This window comes from Notechis scutatus, chromosome 2, assembly GCF_049901735.1.
Source record: "Notechis scutatus isolate UNSWTSFEM ecotype Mainland chromosome 2, rNotScu1.2, whole genome shotgun sequence".
In the NCBI taxonomy this organism is placed as follows: Eukaryota; Metazoa; Chordata; class Lepidosauria; order Squamata; family Elapidae; genus Notechis; species Notechis scutatus.
In genome coordinates this window covers 186,603,992-186,622,923 of record NC_142010.1, presented here as the reverse complement: position 1 = coordinate 186,622,923, position 18,932 = coordinate 186,603,992, and the positions used below count along the sequence as shown (strand labels likewise).

Here is an 18,932-nt window from a genome sequence, read left to right as displayed (position 1 = left end):
AGAGGGACTGTTGGAATTTTGAATACAGTTGGAGTCTGTCTGTTGTAACTTTAAATGCAATTAGTCATAAATCAAGGATTACCTGTACTACCCGGCAAACCTAACAGTGTCCCTTCCAACTAATGGGGGGGGGGGTTCTGCAAAAATTGCCATCTAATCAGTGCTTGACTTCTCATGTTTCCTTCGTTGCATTTGATTTTTGTGGGAAGAAAATAGTGTTGCACATCTGAAATGCAGCAAGTTGCTACACAATGCCTTGTTTTTGGTGGAGAAGAAGGACAGCTAGGAAGCTGGAAGGCAAATCTTCCTGTCAGTGAGAAACAGCCAACCCTGCAGCTCCACTGTTGACACTCAAAGCTGTCTTCTTAGTTGGAATCCTGGAGCTTCCTTAAGCTGAATATTAATAGGTGAAGCTTCGGAAGAACTTCTGAAAAGTGATATTTTGATGAGGGTAGTTTGTCCATCCAACATCAACATAAATCGGATGTGTGGACTTTGCTGCCAGCAAACTCAGCCTTGGTCTATTCGGTCAAACTTGATTACCCAAAAGAAACTTAATAAGTTTTATTGCACAATTAAGAGATACAGGAGTGAAGTGGGGCAGTAGGTTTCAGGCCACCCTTGCAGGTATGGTATTCTGGGTAATTCAGGTCTGGTACACACAGCAAATTTCTTGATGTAGCGGTTAAGAGGAAATTACAGAATTATGCAATCTGAGTTATGAAAATTGTGTTTTGAAGACCACACCCAGCAGTGACTGACTGGGCTAAATGAATTCATTGAGATAGCATACACTATGTTCTTCCAAATGTTTGCCATCCCCTGTATTTGGCTTCCTGTTTTTGTACTTTAATCTTGATTGTTGTTAGTCTTTCAGTTGCCAGCATGTCTTATGAGCTAGGTCCATTGGAAGGCATTTTTGGGGGACTGTAACAATCTTGTAGTGTTTTATCATTTTGCTCCCAGGGACGAATGATGAAGGCTGACGTGTGACTATCAGCCCATTGTCAAAAATCCTGTCAAGATAGACTCCTTGGAGTCCAACTCTAGTCCTGGTGATTTCATGGCTACATTCTTTTAGTTTTATTGGCCATCGTATTTTACTGGCCCTCTATGAGGAATACAGTTCGACCGTTGCTCATCTGTACTTTTCCTGTAGTCTCTTCTGGAGGGAGGGAAAGAAAAGGAGAGGAAACAGGGAAAGAGGGAGCAAAAATTCTTTCAAAGAGAGAGAAAAACCATTCTTTCTCGAGAGATTTCTTCTAAGATGACACAAATAAGAAAGGCTGTTCATTCCCCTATGCTGTACTCCCCTTGACTCAGAGATGCTCCAGTGAAGTTTTACAAACCCAACCCTATTCTATCTGAGATCCTTTTCACTATTTATCTTACCAACTCTTCTTATGTTTTTATGTAAAGGGTGTGAAGCTCAAAAATGGGGACCTGACTGTTCTTTTCCTTGTCGAGACTGCAAGAATAATGGCATCTGTCATGAAGATACTGGAGAATGCATTTGCCCACCTGGCTTTATGGGAAAAACATGTGAGAAAGGTAAAAGAAAAAAACAAAACAAAAGATCATGTGTCGATGAATGATTTCCCCTAAAACAGGGGATCAATGTATCAGATATATTAAACACATTTGAGATTTTGTGATTTAGAAGCTATCAAAGAAAAAGTATTTATAAAAATACTGGTGGTGAAGAGCAAAAAATTATTCCCTCTCCCTTCATAGTAGAATTTAGGACAGCTCAATCCTATAAAGGTTTCCTTGCTTTTAAGGAGGAGTTATACTGAATTTCTTTCCTTCTTCCTTTTTCTTTCTCTTTCTTTCTTTCTTTCCTTCCTTCCTTCCTTCCTTCCTTCCTTCCTTCCTTCCTTCCTTCCTTCCTTCCTTCCTTCCTTCCTTCCTTTTCTCTCTCTCTCAATTTCTCAATCTATCCACCATCATATCATTTATCAACTGCCCAAGTCTGGGCAGTTGTGACCAAGTACATAAATAAAGTTTAGTTTCCCAGCACTTGGAGACATAAAAGTTTAATGTATGATCTAAGCAGGGATGTCTAGTAATTGTACTTTATTTACTATGGCCGTTAACTTCCAAGGTAAAGTAAAAAATGAGCTCCCAGCTAGAAGTTACTTGTCTGTGTGTCAGACAGAAAAAAAGAGCTTTGTTGAGTGAATATTTAAAACCTGGGCAAAAAAAATCAACCAATTCAGGCTGAGATTCTGTCCTTCTTTCCTGAGCTTTGAGTCCATCAGGTGATTGTTATCAGCAGGCTTTCTTTCTGGAGGATTCTGTTTTTGTTAGACCTGCTTTTTTTACATGTTGAAAATAAAATTTCCTTATCACAATTTCCAGGCATTCAAGAAATATTATTTCACCTCACTTTAAATATGTTCGTAACTTTGTCCTTTTTTTTTTTAACAACAAAATAAAAAGCTTGTGGAGAAAACACATTTGGGAAGGCATGCCAGGAAAAATGCAAAGAAAAATCAGGATGCAAATCTTTAGTGTTCTGCTTGCCTGATCCATATGGATGTTCGTGTGCCTCTGGATGGAAGGGACTCCTGTGTGATGAAGGTAAAAATGAAATATAAAAATTAACTGTGTAGGACAATATATGTGTTTGTGGAGGGAGCAAGGGATAAATCAGCTTTGCTAAGAATATATTTTAATTCTAGAAAAATAAGTACAGTGGGTAGGTTATTTTTATTTCAGTCAATGGATTAAACTCATATAATCTAGTCAGCCTCTTGCTTGAATGTTGCACAAGTGCCTTAAGGAAGCCAATACATATTTTTCAGCCAATATACGCATGAAAAAAATGATATACAGATAATCCTCATTTAATGACTGCAACTGGGACTGGTAAATTGGTTGTTAAGTGAAGTGGTTGCTAACTGAAATTGTCAACTCATATAATATTTCTATGGTCTTTTTAGAGTTGCCAACAGAAAGGGAGGGGGGAGCAGTGTGGCAGCTTGCAAACCGAAAGTGCATTTCATAAATAGTTTTCAAAGATACTAACCAGGTGATTGAAGTTTCTGCTGCACAAAATTCTAACTGGAGAGTATGATTGGTGACTCTTGGCTATAGATGTGTCCCACTGGAGAATATGAATTATGATACACCCAGGGGATAGGGGAAAACCAGGGTCAAGGGTGACAATGAATTATGTCTCAGAGTCAGCTACACCCAGGCAGTGCTGGACATTTTAACTCCCAATAAATCCTTTTGAAGTTCTGGAAGTTTGGCTTGAGACTCATGATTTCAATGGGGGTAATTCCCAGAATCCTGACAATGATCTTTCTTCAGTTTTCCTTTGCTGTACAGATTTGTAAAGGTTGAAAATGTGACGGTTGATCACAAAGTTATTTTTTTCATCGTTGTTGTAACCCGGGGTGTCAAACTTGTGTCATCGTGTCATTGTCACGTGACATATCGTGACTTTTTTTACCCTTTGCTAAATCGGGCGTGGCTAGCACGTGACACATCTGGCCCGCAGGCCGCAAGTTTGACACACCTGTTGTAACCGGAAACAGTCATTTAAACAAGGGCTAGATATATATGGGAAGAGTGCAACATTTAGCAAGCTGTAAAGTTCAGTTTTGCTGAAAAATATATGAACTCCAAGGGCAAAACACACCCTTTGGAATATACTCTGCTGGGGTCTAGACTTCATTAACTACCTACCAATGTGAGAGAGTCCGATGTCAGTCAAATATTGCATGGTCGGAAAGCTTGGTGATCTGTGGAATAATGATATTCAGGCAGTTTGCTATGTGTGCAACCTAAGAGCTCACTGGTACTGTTCATTTTGGCAGGTTGCGAGCCTGACTTTTATGGGCCAGATTGTAAATTGAAGTGTAACCACTGCAGCAATCGAGGATCATGTGACAGCTTTAAGGGCTGCATCTGCCAGTTTGGGTGGCATGGTCTGCAATGTGAAAAAGAAGGTAAAGCAAAGGTAACCCTGTAATACCACACCCGTTTTCATGTTTTGCGTAATTTGGGCACCAAAGATGCCAAGGGAATCCAGCCATCGCTTGCATTCGAAGACAAAATCAACATGACAGAGAACTACATTAAACAATTTATGGAGGATTCATGAATCCAGCAGTTCCAGGGATTTTTTTTTAACTAAAGCAAGCAATTCCTCCTCTCAAAAACAGTTTTTATATCCTCATTTTTTCTGAAAGAGAAAATACAGTCTTCCCACCAACGTACACATCCCAGGAAGCAGGACATTGTTAGCATTGCTTTACATGATGCTGCATATTGCTTTCCAATTCATACTCATAGCTTCTGTTATTAATTTTTTTAAAAACCGCAAGAATATATTCTGTAACATTCTGGTAGAAAAGTATTACAGTATAGGGTACAGCTACCTTAGTAACTAGAAGCTGTTGGATTTTAAATTGAGCAGTAAGAATGTTTTGTAACTATGATAATTTTCATAAAAATGACAATTGCCTTGATACATTCAATTGATATATAGTACTTTATTTAAAATATTGGAGCAAAATATTCAAGAAAGTTTTAAAATAATATTAACACCAGTCCTTTGAGCTATGCTTGATACATAAAGCCACTTAGACCTGTCCATGTTGTTTTAGAATAGGTGTGTTCAGCTTGTGTCTTGAAGGCTGCACGCAACACTGGGCAACTAAAAATTCAGCCTCACAGGACTATAAACGTTTAACATTATTATGTGGTTTATATGCATTAACTATATTATAAATTTTATATGTGGCCCAAGACAATTCCTCTTCACTCAATGAGGTCCAATCTAGCCAAAATGTTGGACACCCATATTTTAAAGCACTGGTCCTCAACCTGCAACAGGGCCGCGGAAACAGCCGGTAAGCACATGCACTGCATGTGCATTCTCATTTGTGTGAGCAGTGGGTGAGCACACTCTGTTTAAGGGAGTGGCAGACTCACATGCACACCGCTCATGCAAATGGAGCTGCATGTGCATGCTTGCCAGCCGGTCACATAGAGCCATCCCTTCTCCCTTCCCCCCACCTGGCAATCCACTGGTCCAAAAAGTTGGACTGTTTTAAAGGGAATAATTATTTTAGATTTTTTTTAAAAATCCTGACTTTAATTTTTTATATATATAAATAACTTAAGACAGCAAATATACCTATTACTCCTTCCTCCCTATTAATTTCCCCACAACAATAATCTTGTGAGGTGAGTTGGGCTGAGAAAGAGTGACTGGCCCAAAGTCATCAGCAGGCTTTCATGCCTAAGAAAAGGACTAAAAACACTGTCTCCTGGCTTCTAGCATGGTGCTTCTTCCACAAAGCTTTTGCAACTTCCCAATCTAATCTACAATCCCGGGATTTCCTGAATTCACTAACCAAGAACTGTTTAAATCCAAGCCTGCTAAGCTTCTTCAAAATCAGACAAAATTGGCTATGCACTATCATAATTTGCTGCAACAAAAGCAAAATAAGAGCCTAAATCCATTTATGTATCATTCATCAAGTTCAGGCCATAGAGATTAAACCAACATTGGGGCCAACTGTTGCAATATATGATATACACCAATGTTCATGGGTATGCATATACATGAATGGAGGTTATGAATTTTATCACTCAATTAAATTTAACTTGGTTCTTAAATTGGGAATGCCATTGTTTCATTATCACTTTCAAAAGCTCAATGATAGGTTAAATGAAACATTGAAACCCCCAGTTTAAGAACCAGGATAAATTTAACATGTAGGATTATCACTGACAAGTAGATTGGTAGGAGGCCAGTCTGACTCTGATTGGAAGTAATTATGCTTTTCCTATTTACATTTTTTTAAGATGATGATTGCAGCCGTTCAATAATTGTATAACTGCCATCTCACTAAATCTGATCATTAGTTAAATTAAAAAGAGAAAGGAAAGAGAAATGATTAAACCTGTGCACATCTTTCACTGTCTGTTTCTTATATGACTGCCAAACAATTACGTGAATCCCATAATTATTTCTTCCATTTGCTTGGGATGTTTAGCTATGACAACAAACATATCATATGACAGCCTTCCCAGAATTTAAAGTATACTGATCACAAAGATTTTATCTGAAGTGTAGGTAACCCTCGATTTACAACCATTCATAAATCGGCACAACATCCCCTTGGTCATGTGATCAAAATTCCGGTGCTTGGCCACCAGTAGGTATTCTCAACAGTTGCATTGTTCTGGAGTCATGTGATCATTCTATGTTACCTTCCCTGCTGACTTCCAACAAGCAAAGCCAATGGGGGAAGGCAGATTTCCTTAACAACTATATACATAGATACATACATAGATACATGCATAGATAGATAGATAGATAGATAGATAGATAGATAGATAGATGCATATATATATATATATATATATATATATATATATATATATATATATATATATATATATATACACACACACACACACACACACACATACATATATACATACACTATACAAAAGCCTGATGATGGCAGATGAGATTCTGCTGAAACGTTGCTACAACTTTAAAAGCACCACTACTATGACGTGGGAAAATACCCGAACAAAGCTGAATGCCATACATGTAAGTACCGAAAACTTAAGAATATATATATATATATATATATATATATATATATATATATATATATATATATATATATATATATAACACACACACACACAATATACAATATACAATATACAATATACAATATACAATATACATATACATATACATACATACATACATACATACATATATATATATATATATATATATATATATATATATATATATATATATATATGAAAAAGCAGTCAACAGGTTAAGGTAAACATTACACTAATCTTCAAATCCCTCTGTTAATCATCTGTTATTTAGCACGTAAAAAGTCCACAAACGGTTTCCAGTCTCTTATCAAACTGTCTAGTCAGTGGTGGGATTCAAATAATGTAACAAACTGGTTTGGTCAGGGTCAGATTGGTCATTGTGGGAGGCGTGACCCATCTCTGTCCTCCAGCTCCGCCGCAAATGTGGGATGAGCCTCCCACGATGGCCAACCTGACCCTGGGAGACTGGTTGTTAAAATATACCTGCCCCCTGCTATTAAAGTGGATCCCAGGCGCTGTGCTGCAATGGAGAAATGGGAAACAGAGCAGTTGGCATGAGGGAAGGAGGAGGAGCAGGAAGAAGAAACAGGGAAAGTGGCCTTCTTCCTTCGCGCCGGCCGCTCCATTTCCCGTTTCTCCATTGCAGCGCAGTGCCTAGGATCCATTTTGATAGCGGGGGTGGCGGTGAGAACCGGCTGAATCTCACCACTGTGTCTAGTCCATTATCTCTATTCAGGGCAATTAATTTCGCCATCTCTGCTAATTCAGTCAATTTCAAAATCCATTCTTCAACGGTTGGAATCTCTTTTTCTTTCCAATGGCAAGCACAATACTTGCAGCCATCACCATGATCACAATTGTGGTTATAAGTTGAGGAGTATCTTTATCTTCATCTTTTACCATATGCTAAATAAATGAAGAAAGCTCCAACTTTCAAACTCTTAAAGGCCAAGCAGATAGACATCTGTTGATGTGACTCTGATCAGAAGCTACAAGTCAGCAAATCAAACTGCTATATACACATACACTCTCTTTCTCTCATATAGATATATTCCTTTCCCCCCAACCTTGTTCTTCTTTGTGCCCTGTGTGCTCTGTGATTTACTTCATGATGTTCCTGTTTGCCTGACTATCTTGTTTGCTGTATATATAGATGTGAAATATATCTGTTTACCCAAAACTACAAGTTCCTGTCAGCGTCTCTGACTCCCTATGGACACCTGCTGTGCAATTCCCTGTGTGGTGGTTAAGATGCTGGTCTAGGAAGAGCAAGACTCATCTTCAAGTTTGGTTGAAGATGTATATCTAGTGGAGCTGCTGACTAATTAAAGTGTTCATTGATTTAATCTGGGTTAATTAAATGATAAACAAATATGGTTCATTACATATGCAGGTACAGCGGATGAATCTCCCAAGATAGAAGCCTTGCTTGATGAAATTGAACTCAATGCTGGCTCAGAGTTCAGGTCGACCTGCACAATTACCGGCAAACCACCCCCTACAAAGGAAGACATTAAATTAATTAAAAAAGACGGAGCCATCCATCTAGTAAGTTCCTCATCATCTTATGCTTTTGTAGGAAGGATAAGTTAATGGAGATAGTTGTACGGTACTTATTCACTGAATCTGTTTTGCCTTATTTTTTTGCTCCTTCCCATTTGTACTTGCTGTAAGCCTTAAGTTTCAAGAACCCATCTTCTGGGCTGGGGTTATATACTAAAGCAAATAATAAAGCAGTTAAAATCTCAGCAATAAAACAGGAAGCATGATGGTACTATGAAGGCAAACACTTTTAGCATTGTTTCATCAAATATTCAAGATCCATTTTAGATATTAAAACATTCTCAGTTAATATTACAGTGACCTTTTTAACCTGAAACATCAAATCAGTGTATAATTTTCATTGCCCTCTTCCTCTCTCCCTCCCTCCCATAAAAGATCGGTGTCAATATTTCATCAATAGTGAAATTTTACCTGAATGTTGATTTTTCTGCTTTGTTAAAAAAAGGAAAGCAAAAAACACTGTTAAAAACAGACTATTTTTTTAATTGTGGTAGACATCTAATTTATTTATTTATTTTGTTGCCTAGCCTGTCACGTTGACCAAAAAAAGCAACATGTCAGAAGCTTTAGAAGCTGCATTTCTTATTAAAAGTGTTCAGCCTACTGATTCTGGAACATGGGTCTATGTGGCCGAGACAAGAGTTGGCATGGCCGAAAAAACTTTTCAAGTTGCAGTTAAAGGTAAATGAGAAATTTCTGCCATTATTTCTCATCCAGATTCCAGTGTCATCATAGCAGCCTCAGTGCATTTTGATTCAAGTGAATTCAGTAACTGTCAGGTAATATCTAAAACTAGAAAACCTTGAATTACGCCGTCTTCGGTCCGACTTAAGCATGGTATATAAAATCATACATTGCAATGTCCTACCTGTCAATGAATACTTCAGCTTTAACCATAACAACACAAGAGCACACAACAGATACAAACTCAAAGTAAACCGCACCAAACTTGATTGCAGGAAATACGACTTCAGCAATAGAGTGGTCAATGTCTGGAATACTCTACCCGACTCTGTAGTCTCTTCCCCAAACCCCAAAAACTTTAACCTTAGACTGTCTACTATTGACCTCACCCCTTTCCTAAGAGGTCTGTAGGGGGCGTGCATAAGCGCACCAACGTGCCTACCGTCCCTGTCCTATTGTTTCTCTTATTCTATTATTTTTCTTATATGTACCCATTTCATATATTCACAACTATGTATACACTTGTACTTATTATCTTGTAAACAATTGACAAATCAAATAAATAAAATAAAAATAAATATCAGTAGCTTGATGCCCTGGGCTGTTGTGGTTCAAATTTAGTTTGCAGATCCCCTCCACAAAGACAAGGCAATAAGCTAGATATGTCATTCAATTGTCTTTAACAATCAATCCCTCAGTCCAGTGGTGGGATTCAATTTTTTTTTACTATTGGTTCTGTGGGTGTGGCTTGATAGGCGTGGCAGGGGAAGGATACTGTAAAATCTCCAGTCAGAGGTGGGATTTGCCGGTTCTCCAAACCACTTAAAATTTCCACTACCGATTCTCCAGAACTGGTCAGAACCTACTGACTACCGCCTCTGCCTCAGCTTTAATTCTACAGACAGACAAAACTCATTTCTATTGGTTTTCTTTTTTCATCCAAAAAAGACTTTTCTAATAGATGTGTTATTATTCACCTTTTTGACCAGTTCCTCCTGTGCCTCAGAATGTTCCAACATTGATAGAAAGAGGCCATAATTTTCTCATTATTGCAACAAATGCTGGATCGTATTTGGGGGATGGACCAATTGTATCTACTCAGATTCTGTACCAACGTGCCAACTCTCAATGGATGTCAGAGCAAGGTAAGAGTCAAACAAATCACTCAAAATGGCTCTCCGAAAACATTCCACTTTCTCAGCAAGTCATATCATATCTATGTTGCGCTTGTTCTCTGCTTCCAGGATTCTTGAAACTGTAACCCCATAAGCTGCCTAGAAGCCAGCATAAAAACTGGTAGAATGAATGAATGAATGAATGAATGAAGGAAGGAAGGAAGGAACGAAGGAAGGAAGGAATGAACGAAGGAATGAATGAAGGAATGAAGGAATTGCTTTAGCAGTGACTTTTCAGCACTTCAACTATTACAGTTTTCAAGACAATTGGGGGAAAACTATGATGGCTATAGTGACATACAGCTGATATAGGTTCACAATTCAGGTAAACCCATAGAATTGGCCCTGTTTAATTCCCAGGTTGGTGAACTAAAAATAAATACAGTATTATCCAGCAGCGTTACTTCTGGTATTTGTCAATATCATACTGATATTCATTTCCCAGGCTAGGGATAGGGAGTTTCATTATACTATATTTATTTTAAGATTGATTACATGTTAAAAACACTTTAACACCTTAACAATGAAATGCATAGTAATTTTATGCTCCAGATTAGTTATTTCTTCTTGGGTTCATTTGTCTAGCAACTCCTACTCACATCTGAGGCTGAAATACTCAATAGAGATTAGGCAATGTGTGTGTGTATCCTATTTTTCATGGGACTCTCTAAAATAGAGGATGGATGGTTTAATGAATGACCTAGCATTGCTTCTATATAGGATTTCAGATAGTACATACTATGCCACATATCGAAGCACTTTGTTCTGGAAATAAAGGAACAAGCTGGATATTCTTGTATGGTTTCTATGCAGTAGGACAACATAGTTGCCCACAATTGACATGAGTGGTGGTGAACAACAAGCTCAAATATTCATCCTTCATTTTTCATCTATCCCTGTACTTTCAAGTAATTTTAAAACTTCTGGTTTTGATTTCAAAACAACCTTAGGATCTTAATGTCTAACCCTAGGAAACTGGTTTTCTTAAAGGGGGAAGACAAGTGAAGGAGGGTAAAAGAAAAAGAAAAAGAAACATTGACTTCCAACTCTCTCTGTTGTAATAAAATAAGGCATTAACATCAAATCACAACTTTCTGTTTTTTCATAATAATATGAACAAGCCATTTCTATAAAGATCTATCAATCTAATCAGCAAAACCCAAAACCAAAGTTTCATTCTTTTCCACTTCAAGCACAAAGTTCAAAAGCAATCTCCATGTGGAAATAAAAGTACTTATATTCTTTTCATAATCAAAACAGTCGATTTTGCCATTTCAGCCAACTCCACCAACTTCTGCAGCCATTTGTCCTTGTTAGGAATTGAACTGTCCTTCCATTTTTGTGCATACAATAGTCTTGCTGCTGTCAACATGCAGTATATTGTAATAAAGTTCCAATTTTTTCTCCACGTCTTTTTCCATTAGACTCAAGAGGAAAAGTTCTAGTTTCATCTTTATCTCCACCTTCAAATTTTTCTGCATTAAAATATGAATCATATTCCAAAATTTGTTTGCTTTATCACATGTCCACCATAGATGGTAAAAAGTCCTTTCTTTGCTTTTACACTTCCAACATTCATTTGACATACCTTTATACATCTTAGATAACTTATTTGATGTGAAATACCAACGATGCATCATCTTATAGAAATTTTCTTGTAGATTATAATTTAATGTACATTTTAAACCTTTCGTCCACATATTTTCCCATTGTTCAAGCATCACATTATATCCAAAATTCCTTGACCACTGAATCTTACAATGTTTTACATATTCATTTTCCAAATTCAATTTCAATAACATTTTATAGATCTCAGCAATAATATGTTCATTGTTTCCACATAATAAAATTTCTCGTTCATTTTTAACAAAGTCACATCCATAGCACTTTTTATCCAGTTTAAATCTTTCTTTCAGTTGCTGATAAGTAAACCAATGGCAAAACATAATCTTCTGATTCAAGTTCTTCCCTCGGCTTTAATACTGGGTCACCCAAATTGAAAGATAAAATTTTACCATAGGTCAACCAATTTGGCTACATTTCAGAAAGCTTCTTGGGGTGACAAAGGATGATGTTTGTGATGCACAGCACACTCTTATCCCAGTTCTGTTTGCATGCATAGATGGCACTGTTTCCTTCATTATTTCACAGAGAAAAATGTATTTGACCAAATGACAATAGAACAAAATAAATGTGTTTATCTACATCTGAATCTTTCCTTACTATTTTGCTATTTTTATTTATTTTTTTCCCCTTTGGAACTCAGTCACAGCAGACATCTGGCGACTAAACAATCTAGAACCAAAAACGCTGTACTATGTATGTGTTCGTCTCGCTCGCAGAGGAGAGGGGGGAGCAGGACACCCTGGTCCAACAACCAACTTTGTTACAGCTGCTGTTGGTATGCAAATTTTTGGACTTCTGTAAAAGGGATATTTGTCAGCCAGTAGGTGCTTTGGACACACACACACACACACACACACACACACACACACACAGAGAGAGAGAGTTTTATCTTTCTTTCTCTCTCTCTCTCTCTCCCTCCCTCCCTCCATCTATATCTATATCTATATCTATATCATCTATATCTATATCTATATCTATATATCTATATCTATATCTATATCTATATCTATATCTATATATCTCTATCTCTATCTCTCTATCTCTATCTATCTATCTATCTATCTATCTATCATCTATCTATCATATTCAGCTTTGTTCGGGTATTTTCCCACGTCATAGTTGTGCTTTTAAAGTTGTAGCAACGTTTCGGTAGAATCTCATCTGCCATCATCAGGCTTCTATATAGTGCAGAAGCCTGATGATAGTAGATGAGATTCTGCCGAAACGTTGCTACAACTTTAAAAGCACAACTATAATGATGTAGGAAAATACCTGAACAAAGCTGAATACCATACATATAAATACCCACGAAAACTTAAGAAAATAAATACACACACACACACACACACACACACACACACACACACACATTACTACAGTGGTGGGATTCAAAAATGTTTACTACCAGTTCTGTGGATGTGGCTTAATGGGTATGGAGTGGCTTGGTGGGCATGGCTTGGTGGGCGTTGCTGCAAAATCTCCACTCCCTCCTCACTCCTGGTGGAAGGTTACTGCAAAATCCCCATTCCTTCCCCACCCCACTAACCTGCTTTCCAGCTCCTTTCTCCTGTGCAGGGCAATAAAAGAAGACCCAGCTGATCAGCTGGGACTCGGGAGGCAGAGAATAGATGGGGGCAGGGCCAGTCAGAGATGGTATTTGCCGGTTCTCCAAACTACTCAAAATTTCCACTACCAGTCTTGGATACAAGACTAGTTACTAAAGACTATTGATGTTTGTGAGATGTAAAGACTATTTCAGGCTGAGAATAAATGAAGTTTCAAAACATTTACTCCCATAGACTCCTGTTTCTCATTATGTGTTTCCTTCAGCATCTCAGCATGACTTTCGTAGAGTCCTTAGCTTTGTTTCTCAACCTTGGTGACTTTAACATACATGAACTCCCAGAAGTTGAAGATCACATATCTTAAAGTCAACAAAGTTGAGACTCACTAGTCCAGGGGTGTCAAACTCAAGGCCCAGGGGCCAGATCTGGCCTGTGGGGAGCTTAGAACTGGCCCCCAGGGCTGCCCTTGAAATAGCAAAGGTCCAACCCATAGTACCTCTGCCAGTATAAATGGAGCTCCGTTTTTGCTGGCAGAAGGTTGCAGGAGGCCATCACAACTGAAAACTGAGCACGGGAGCCTGTTTTTGCTGGCAGAGCACTCAGGCCACCACAGGTGCTCCTGACACAGTGACATCATGCTGGCCATGCCCACCCTGGTCACATCTACCCCAGCCCCCTGAGATCAAACACAACCCTGATCCAGCCCTCAGTGAGATTAAGTTTGACACCCCTGCCCTAGTCCATAGTATCTCTCGCAGACATGCTAAATTCTAGCAGATATGCCTTTTTTTTTGCCTTCCTCACATACCCTTTGCTGCCCATCTCTCCTCCACCTACTTGTAGGTAAGAGAGATTAACGTTTTGCACTTAGTATCCCGTTTCCTATTGCAAATACCATAAAGAACCAAGTTACTACTGATGAGCCACTGAAATCCAATTGTTAAGAACAGTGATCCTTAAGTGATTGTTCAGTGTAATGTCTAATATTGCCAGTCACTGAAATCACATGAGTAAAATGTTGAGAGAGATCTTAGTATCTCTGAGAACACAACTTAGGTACTCTGATCTCCTTTTGTTTCCCCTCTTCTTGGGAACCCCAGGATGAGGACAGAAGATCGAGCTGAACAGTGGTGGTATTCTACCGATTCGGTACGGTTCACCCGACCTGGTAGTAAAAAATGCTGCTGTTTGGCTGAACCAGTAGTAAAAAACAGTCACCGGTTTGGCCAACCCTGTATTTCTTTTTTTTCCTCCCAACAATCAGCTGTTCTGACAGTCAGCTGTGCCAGGATCCCCCTCACTGTCTTACTGCTTCGCCCAGGAGGATTCCCTGAAGCCCAGGAGGCAAAAAGGGGTACATGGGGGGGGGGTTGCAAGGCCCCCAATGCTCCATTTTTTGCCTTCTGGACCTCAGGGAAGCCTCCTGGGAGCAAAAATGGCCTTCCAGGAGGCTTTCCTGAGGCCTAGGAGGAAAAAAAATGGAGCCGGGGGCTCTGCAAAAAAAGCCTTGCCCACCCAGTCACATGGCCATGTGCACATAGCCACACCCACATAGCCATGTCCACAGAACCAGTAGTAAAAATATTTGCATCCCACCCCTGGTGCTGAAGCTCCAATTGGTTCACTGGGCAGGCTAATTGAATCATAAAATAATGTCCCTAATTCTTTATATGGAGAATTATGAATAGGGAATACTTGCTCCAAGTTAGAACATCTCTGACTATTTAATTATGAACATCTGATGAAAGAAAATGCCTGTATGATTTGTGTCTGGCTAGAAATTTTGATTGCTCACAGATCGGAATAGATTAATGGCTTATTCCTAGTATGCTCCAACAAGAATTTTCTTAGGTTAATAGGTGTTCCAGCCATACTAATGTTCTTTCTTGTCATTCCTAAAGGTCTTTCTCCACCAAGAGGTCTGCTCCTTGTTCCTAATAGCACAACAGCTCTAAAACTGTCATGGCAGCCAATCAACCAGCACTTGGAGGAAGACATCTACATTGAAGTAGAAAATAAAAGTGTGGTGGATGTGAACGGGGAGCATACTACCACTATACAACTCCTAGGAAATCAGACCTGTTTGGTTATTGACAAGCTGGAACCCAGGCATAAGTACATGTGCCGAGTCCGTATAAATAGTAAGTCCAAAGGAGAATGGAGTGATTATCTCTCAGCATGGACCTTCAGTGATAGTAAGTATATTTTTTTATTTGGGGGGGAGGGACGGAGAGGCAAAACGTAATCTGTTTTAATGATGAGCTCAACAGAATTGCTTTAAAAGGTCTGACACTGGAAGAGGCAGCCAGAACTGAAGCTGCAGGTGTAACTGCATCAGCCTCAGCATACATGGTCAATGTTCAAGGTTGATTGTTTTAAATATTGCAACATTGTCATAAGGGCCATAAGGGCTGCTGCCTCTTGGAAACTGCTTTGTAACACATGTTATGTGTTTTGGTAAAGCAGGCAGCAGTCTAATAACGTTCCCAACCTGCAGACGGGAGAGCAACTGGTGTAATTCCCAGTAGCAGAACCAGTCACTGTGCTATTTAGAAATCCTGGGACTAGTGGCTATTCTTGACTGGAACTGCAATTATATTTTCTTTCTGAGAAGTTACATGTCACTTATTTATTAAATACATTCATATGTCTGCCCGACTCACACACACTGTAGGTGGCTTACAACATTAAAATTCCACAATGTGAAAACCTGTGCCCCACTGCCACCCCCCACAGCAGCAACTGGCACAATCACACCAAACCACTTGATTGGATGTCAACCTTGGGTCCCTGGGCCCACTGACAGAACCATGTCTTCAGGACCTTCTGGAAAGTGTCAAGGAGGGGTCCAATCTTATCTCTTGGGGGGATGATATTCCAAAGGGAGAGAGCCGCCCCAAATAAGCCCTTTTATCTGTGTCCCACCAGATGGACTTCCCTGGGCCCTGTAGCTTACTTTGCTTTCCTGTTCTGATGGACTGGGTAGATGTAACTGGAGAGAAGCTGTCATTAAAAGTCAATGTGACTCTTAAAATGTTGACAACGTATTTTCAAGCCTGGGTAGAAGATATGCATGCTTAATGAATAGCAGAGAGTTACAAGACCAGATCATTTCTTCTGAACACCAATATTACAATTAATAGAGACATTTCTGATGATAGTAATCATACCTTCAAGGAGAACCATGCTACATAGTTGACACTGGCTGGGTCTACACATTGCTCTAATCCAGGTTGCCAAGTTTGGACACTCCTGCTCTAAGCTATAATGTGGTTACTTTGTTTTAGCTTAGCACAAAGAATTAATGGATCTCTGACGGCCAGGGGGTGTCCAGAATTCCAGCAAGGAATTTTGATTAACTGACCATTGATTACAAATATAGATTGATTTCCAACTGATTAAAAACAAAATGGCATAATAACATTTAGGTTGTAACTTTGTTCACATCTTGGAAGCAAATCCAATTTAATTCAAGGGAGGAATATTGACTAAAGTGCATTGTTCAACATTAAAGGACATCGTTCAATGTTACTTAAGTGATTGATGTCAGGATATTAATAGTTATTTATTGCTTCATGGTTTTAAAGATACCATTGAGCACGTAGATCAGGCCTAGCAAACTGGTGGCCCAGGGGCCAGATGAGTCACACACAGGCCATGCTCACCCCGGCTCCATAAAGGCAAAAAACATTGCGATATGTCATGATAAGTCACGTGACGCGATTGAGTTTGACACCTGTGATGTAGATGAAATTCAAAGTCAGTTTGAAATAATATTAAAATAGAACTTTGTGACATTCCATGGACCAAAGATTGCTGGGAAATACAACATGTCTTATTTATTTCTTTACTAGGATCTCCTCCTCCCCCTGATAATATCAAAATCATGAACATCACAGATTCTTCTGCTGTTATCTCTTGGTCAGCTGTGGAAGGGCATTCCATTTCCTCCATCATTCTCAGCTATAAAAATTTTGACAAGACTGAGTACAACCAAATTGATGTTACCATCAAAAACACCACCATCACCCAGTACAACCTCAAGGGTCTTGAGCCAGACAGCCTATATTTGGTTCAGATTACAGCCCAGAATAATGTTGGGAAAAGTGAAAATAATCTTTGTAAGTTGAGAACTCTGCCAGAATCAAAAGGTTAGTGTCTGCTGAATCAATGATCTTCAATTTTTTTAAAAAAAATTCTAGGCATATTTGCTCATAATAAATTTTATTATAGTAAATGAAATTGTAGATGTAGCTATTCTGCCCTCTTGCTATCTACTTGTATCTAGTGCCTAAAATCCCCAGAATTCATGATTAATTTGTGCAATGGTTGGAAATTATGCAGGTCCCAGGTCAGGATATAGCAGCCTAAATGAGATTTCTGAAAAACATAAATCCAACCCTTTTAGAAGACACCAGGAAGAGTAAGCATGTTGCATAGACTTTCAGACTTTTAGACTACTTTCACTTGACTCAAGGCATAATATTTGTTAATGTCCTTCCTTCCTTCTTAAAACCTAATCTTGTCCTTCTGACTATTTGTACTTGTATCAGCCACAGTATATTCTATCCTTCACTAATTCTTGCTATCACTCATTTATTCAACATCCTATATTTTCCAGATGTTATTAGCACTGTTACATTTTTTATTTTGTTATATCTTCTGATCATTATACCTACATACATGCATGCACACACAGAGAGAGAGAGAGATGCTTGCTTGTATGTAGGCTACCAAAACCTCTGATTCTGAGCAGTTTCATGTATACTTTTAAATTATTTTATTCTAAATCCAATGTCTGATCACTTTTCCTAATATTTTGTCAGAGAATAGGCTGGCAATGATCAGAAGTGAAAGAAAATTTAACCATAAAAACTAATGTAATAGCAGAGAAAATTGCTCAGAAATCCCAATGAAAATCCTTCATGAAGGCTGAAACCATATTCAATATATAGGAGAAATACATGACAGCTCATTCCAGTATTCTGCCAAGAAACTAGGACAATAAAGAAGAGATGAACCTTCATCCCAAGAGTTACCGGTGGGAACGTACAAGACAATTAGCATTGGTGCTTATGAATGTGGCTGGATTAAACCACAAAGAACAGTAGCTGATGTGGCCAAAGGAAAGCTCAATGCTGCAAAGATAGGTGTACATATACCATTGGTATGTGGAATATCAGAAATGTAAATCAAGGCTGTTAGGTATAACATTGATACCAAATATGGTTTGGGTGAATAAATATATAAAACTTAGATATCATGGTTTAAGTGCTTATCACTTTAAGCACAATGCAGCAGGAAATTAGCCGATTAAGGGTGCGGCTAGAAGTTACAATATAAGGAAGCATTAGAAGCTGGAAAGCTTACTGTCTGTTACTGTCTGAGTGTAACTGTGTGCTGCTGCGACTAACTGTGATTACTGACTGTGAGTGCCTGTGACTGAACTGTTATTGTTTGCTACTGTTTGCTGAATATCCAGCGTTTGTTTCTCTGGAGAGTGAAACCGGAGGAGGAGAAGATATCTTTATCGGCTGATAAAGATATTGCAAGGACTCTTAACTTGGACTATACTAGTGAGTCTTACTGGATGGAAATACTGTGAATGACTTAATGGACTGAATGACAATGATTAAACTCTAACTGGATTAAAAACTATTTAAACTACAAACAGTGTTTGTGTTCAGTGTGTGTATACTCTGGGGCC

The 18,932-nt window shown here is 38.6% G+C and overlaps 1 protein-coding gene across 1 annotated transcript in view; it reads left to right on the top strand.

Moving 5' to 3' along the window:
• Window positions 1–18,932, top strand: part of TEK (TEK receptor tyrosine kinase) — a 62,694-nt gene that overhangs the window by 20,649 nt on the left and 23,113 nt on the right. The window contains exons 5-13 of the mRNA XM_026672282.2: window positions 1,420–1,551; window positions 2,443–2,583; window positions 3,828–3,959; window positions 8,006–8,160; window positions 8,703–8,856; window positions 9,849–10,004; window positions 12,301–12,435; window positions 15,127–15,420; window positions 17,080–17,376. Coding sequence (XP_026528067.2) covers window positions 1,420–1,551; window positions 2,443–2,583; window positions 3,828–3,959; window positions 8,006–8,160; window positions 8,703–8,856; window positions 9,849–10,004; window positions 12,301–12,435; window positions 15,127–15,420; window positions 17,080–17,376 — 1,596 coding nt within the window. The remainder of the gene's footprint in view (window positions 1–1,419; window positions 1,552–2,442; window positions 2,584–3,827; window positions 3,960–8,005; window positions 8,161–8,702; window positions 8,857–9,848; window positions 10,005–12,300; window positions 12,436–15,126; window positions 15,421–17,079; window positions 17,377–18,932) is intronic.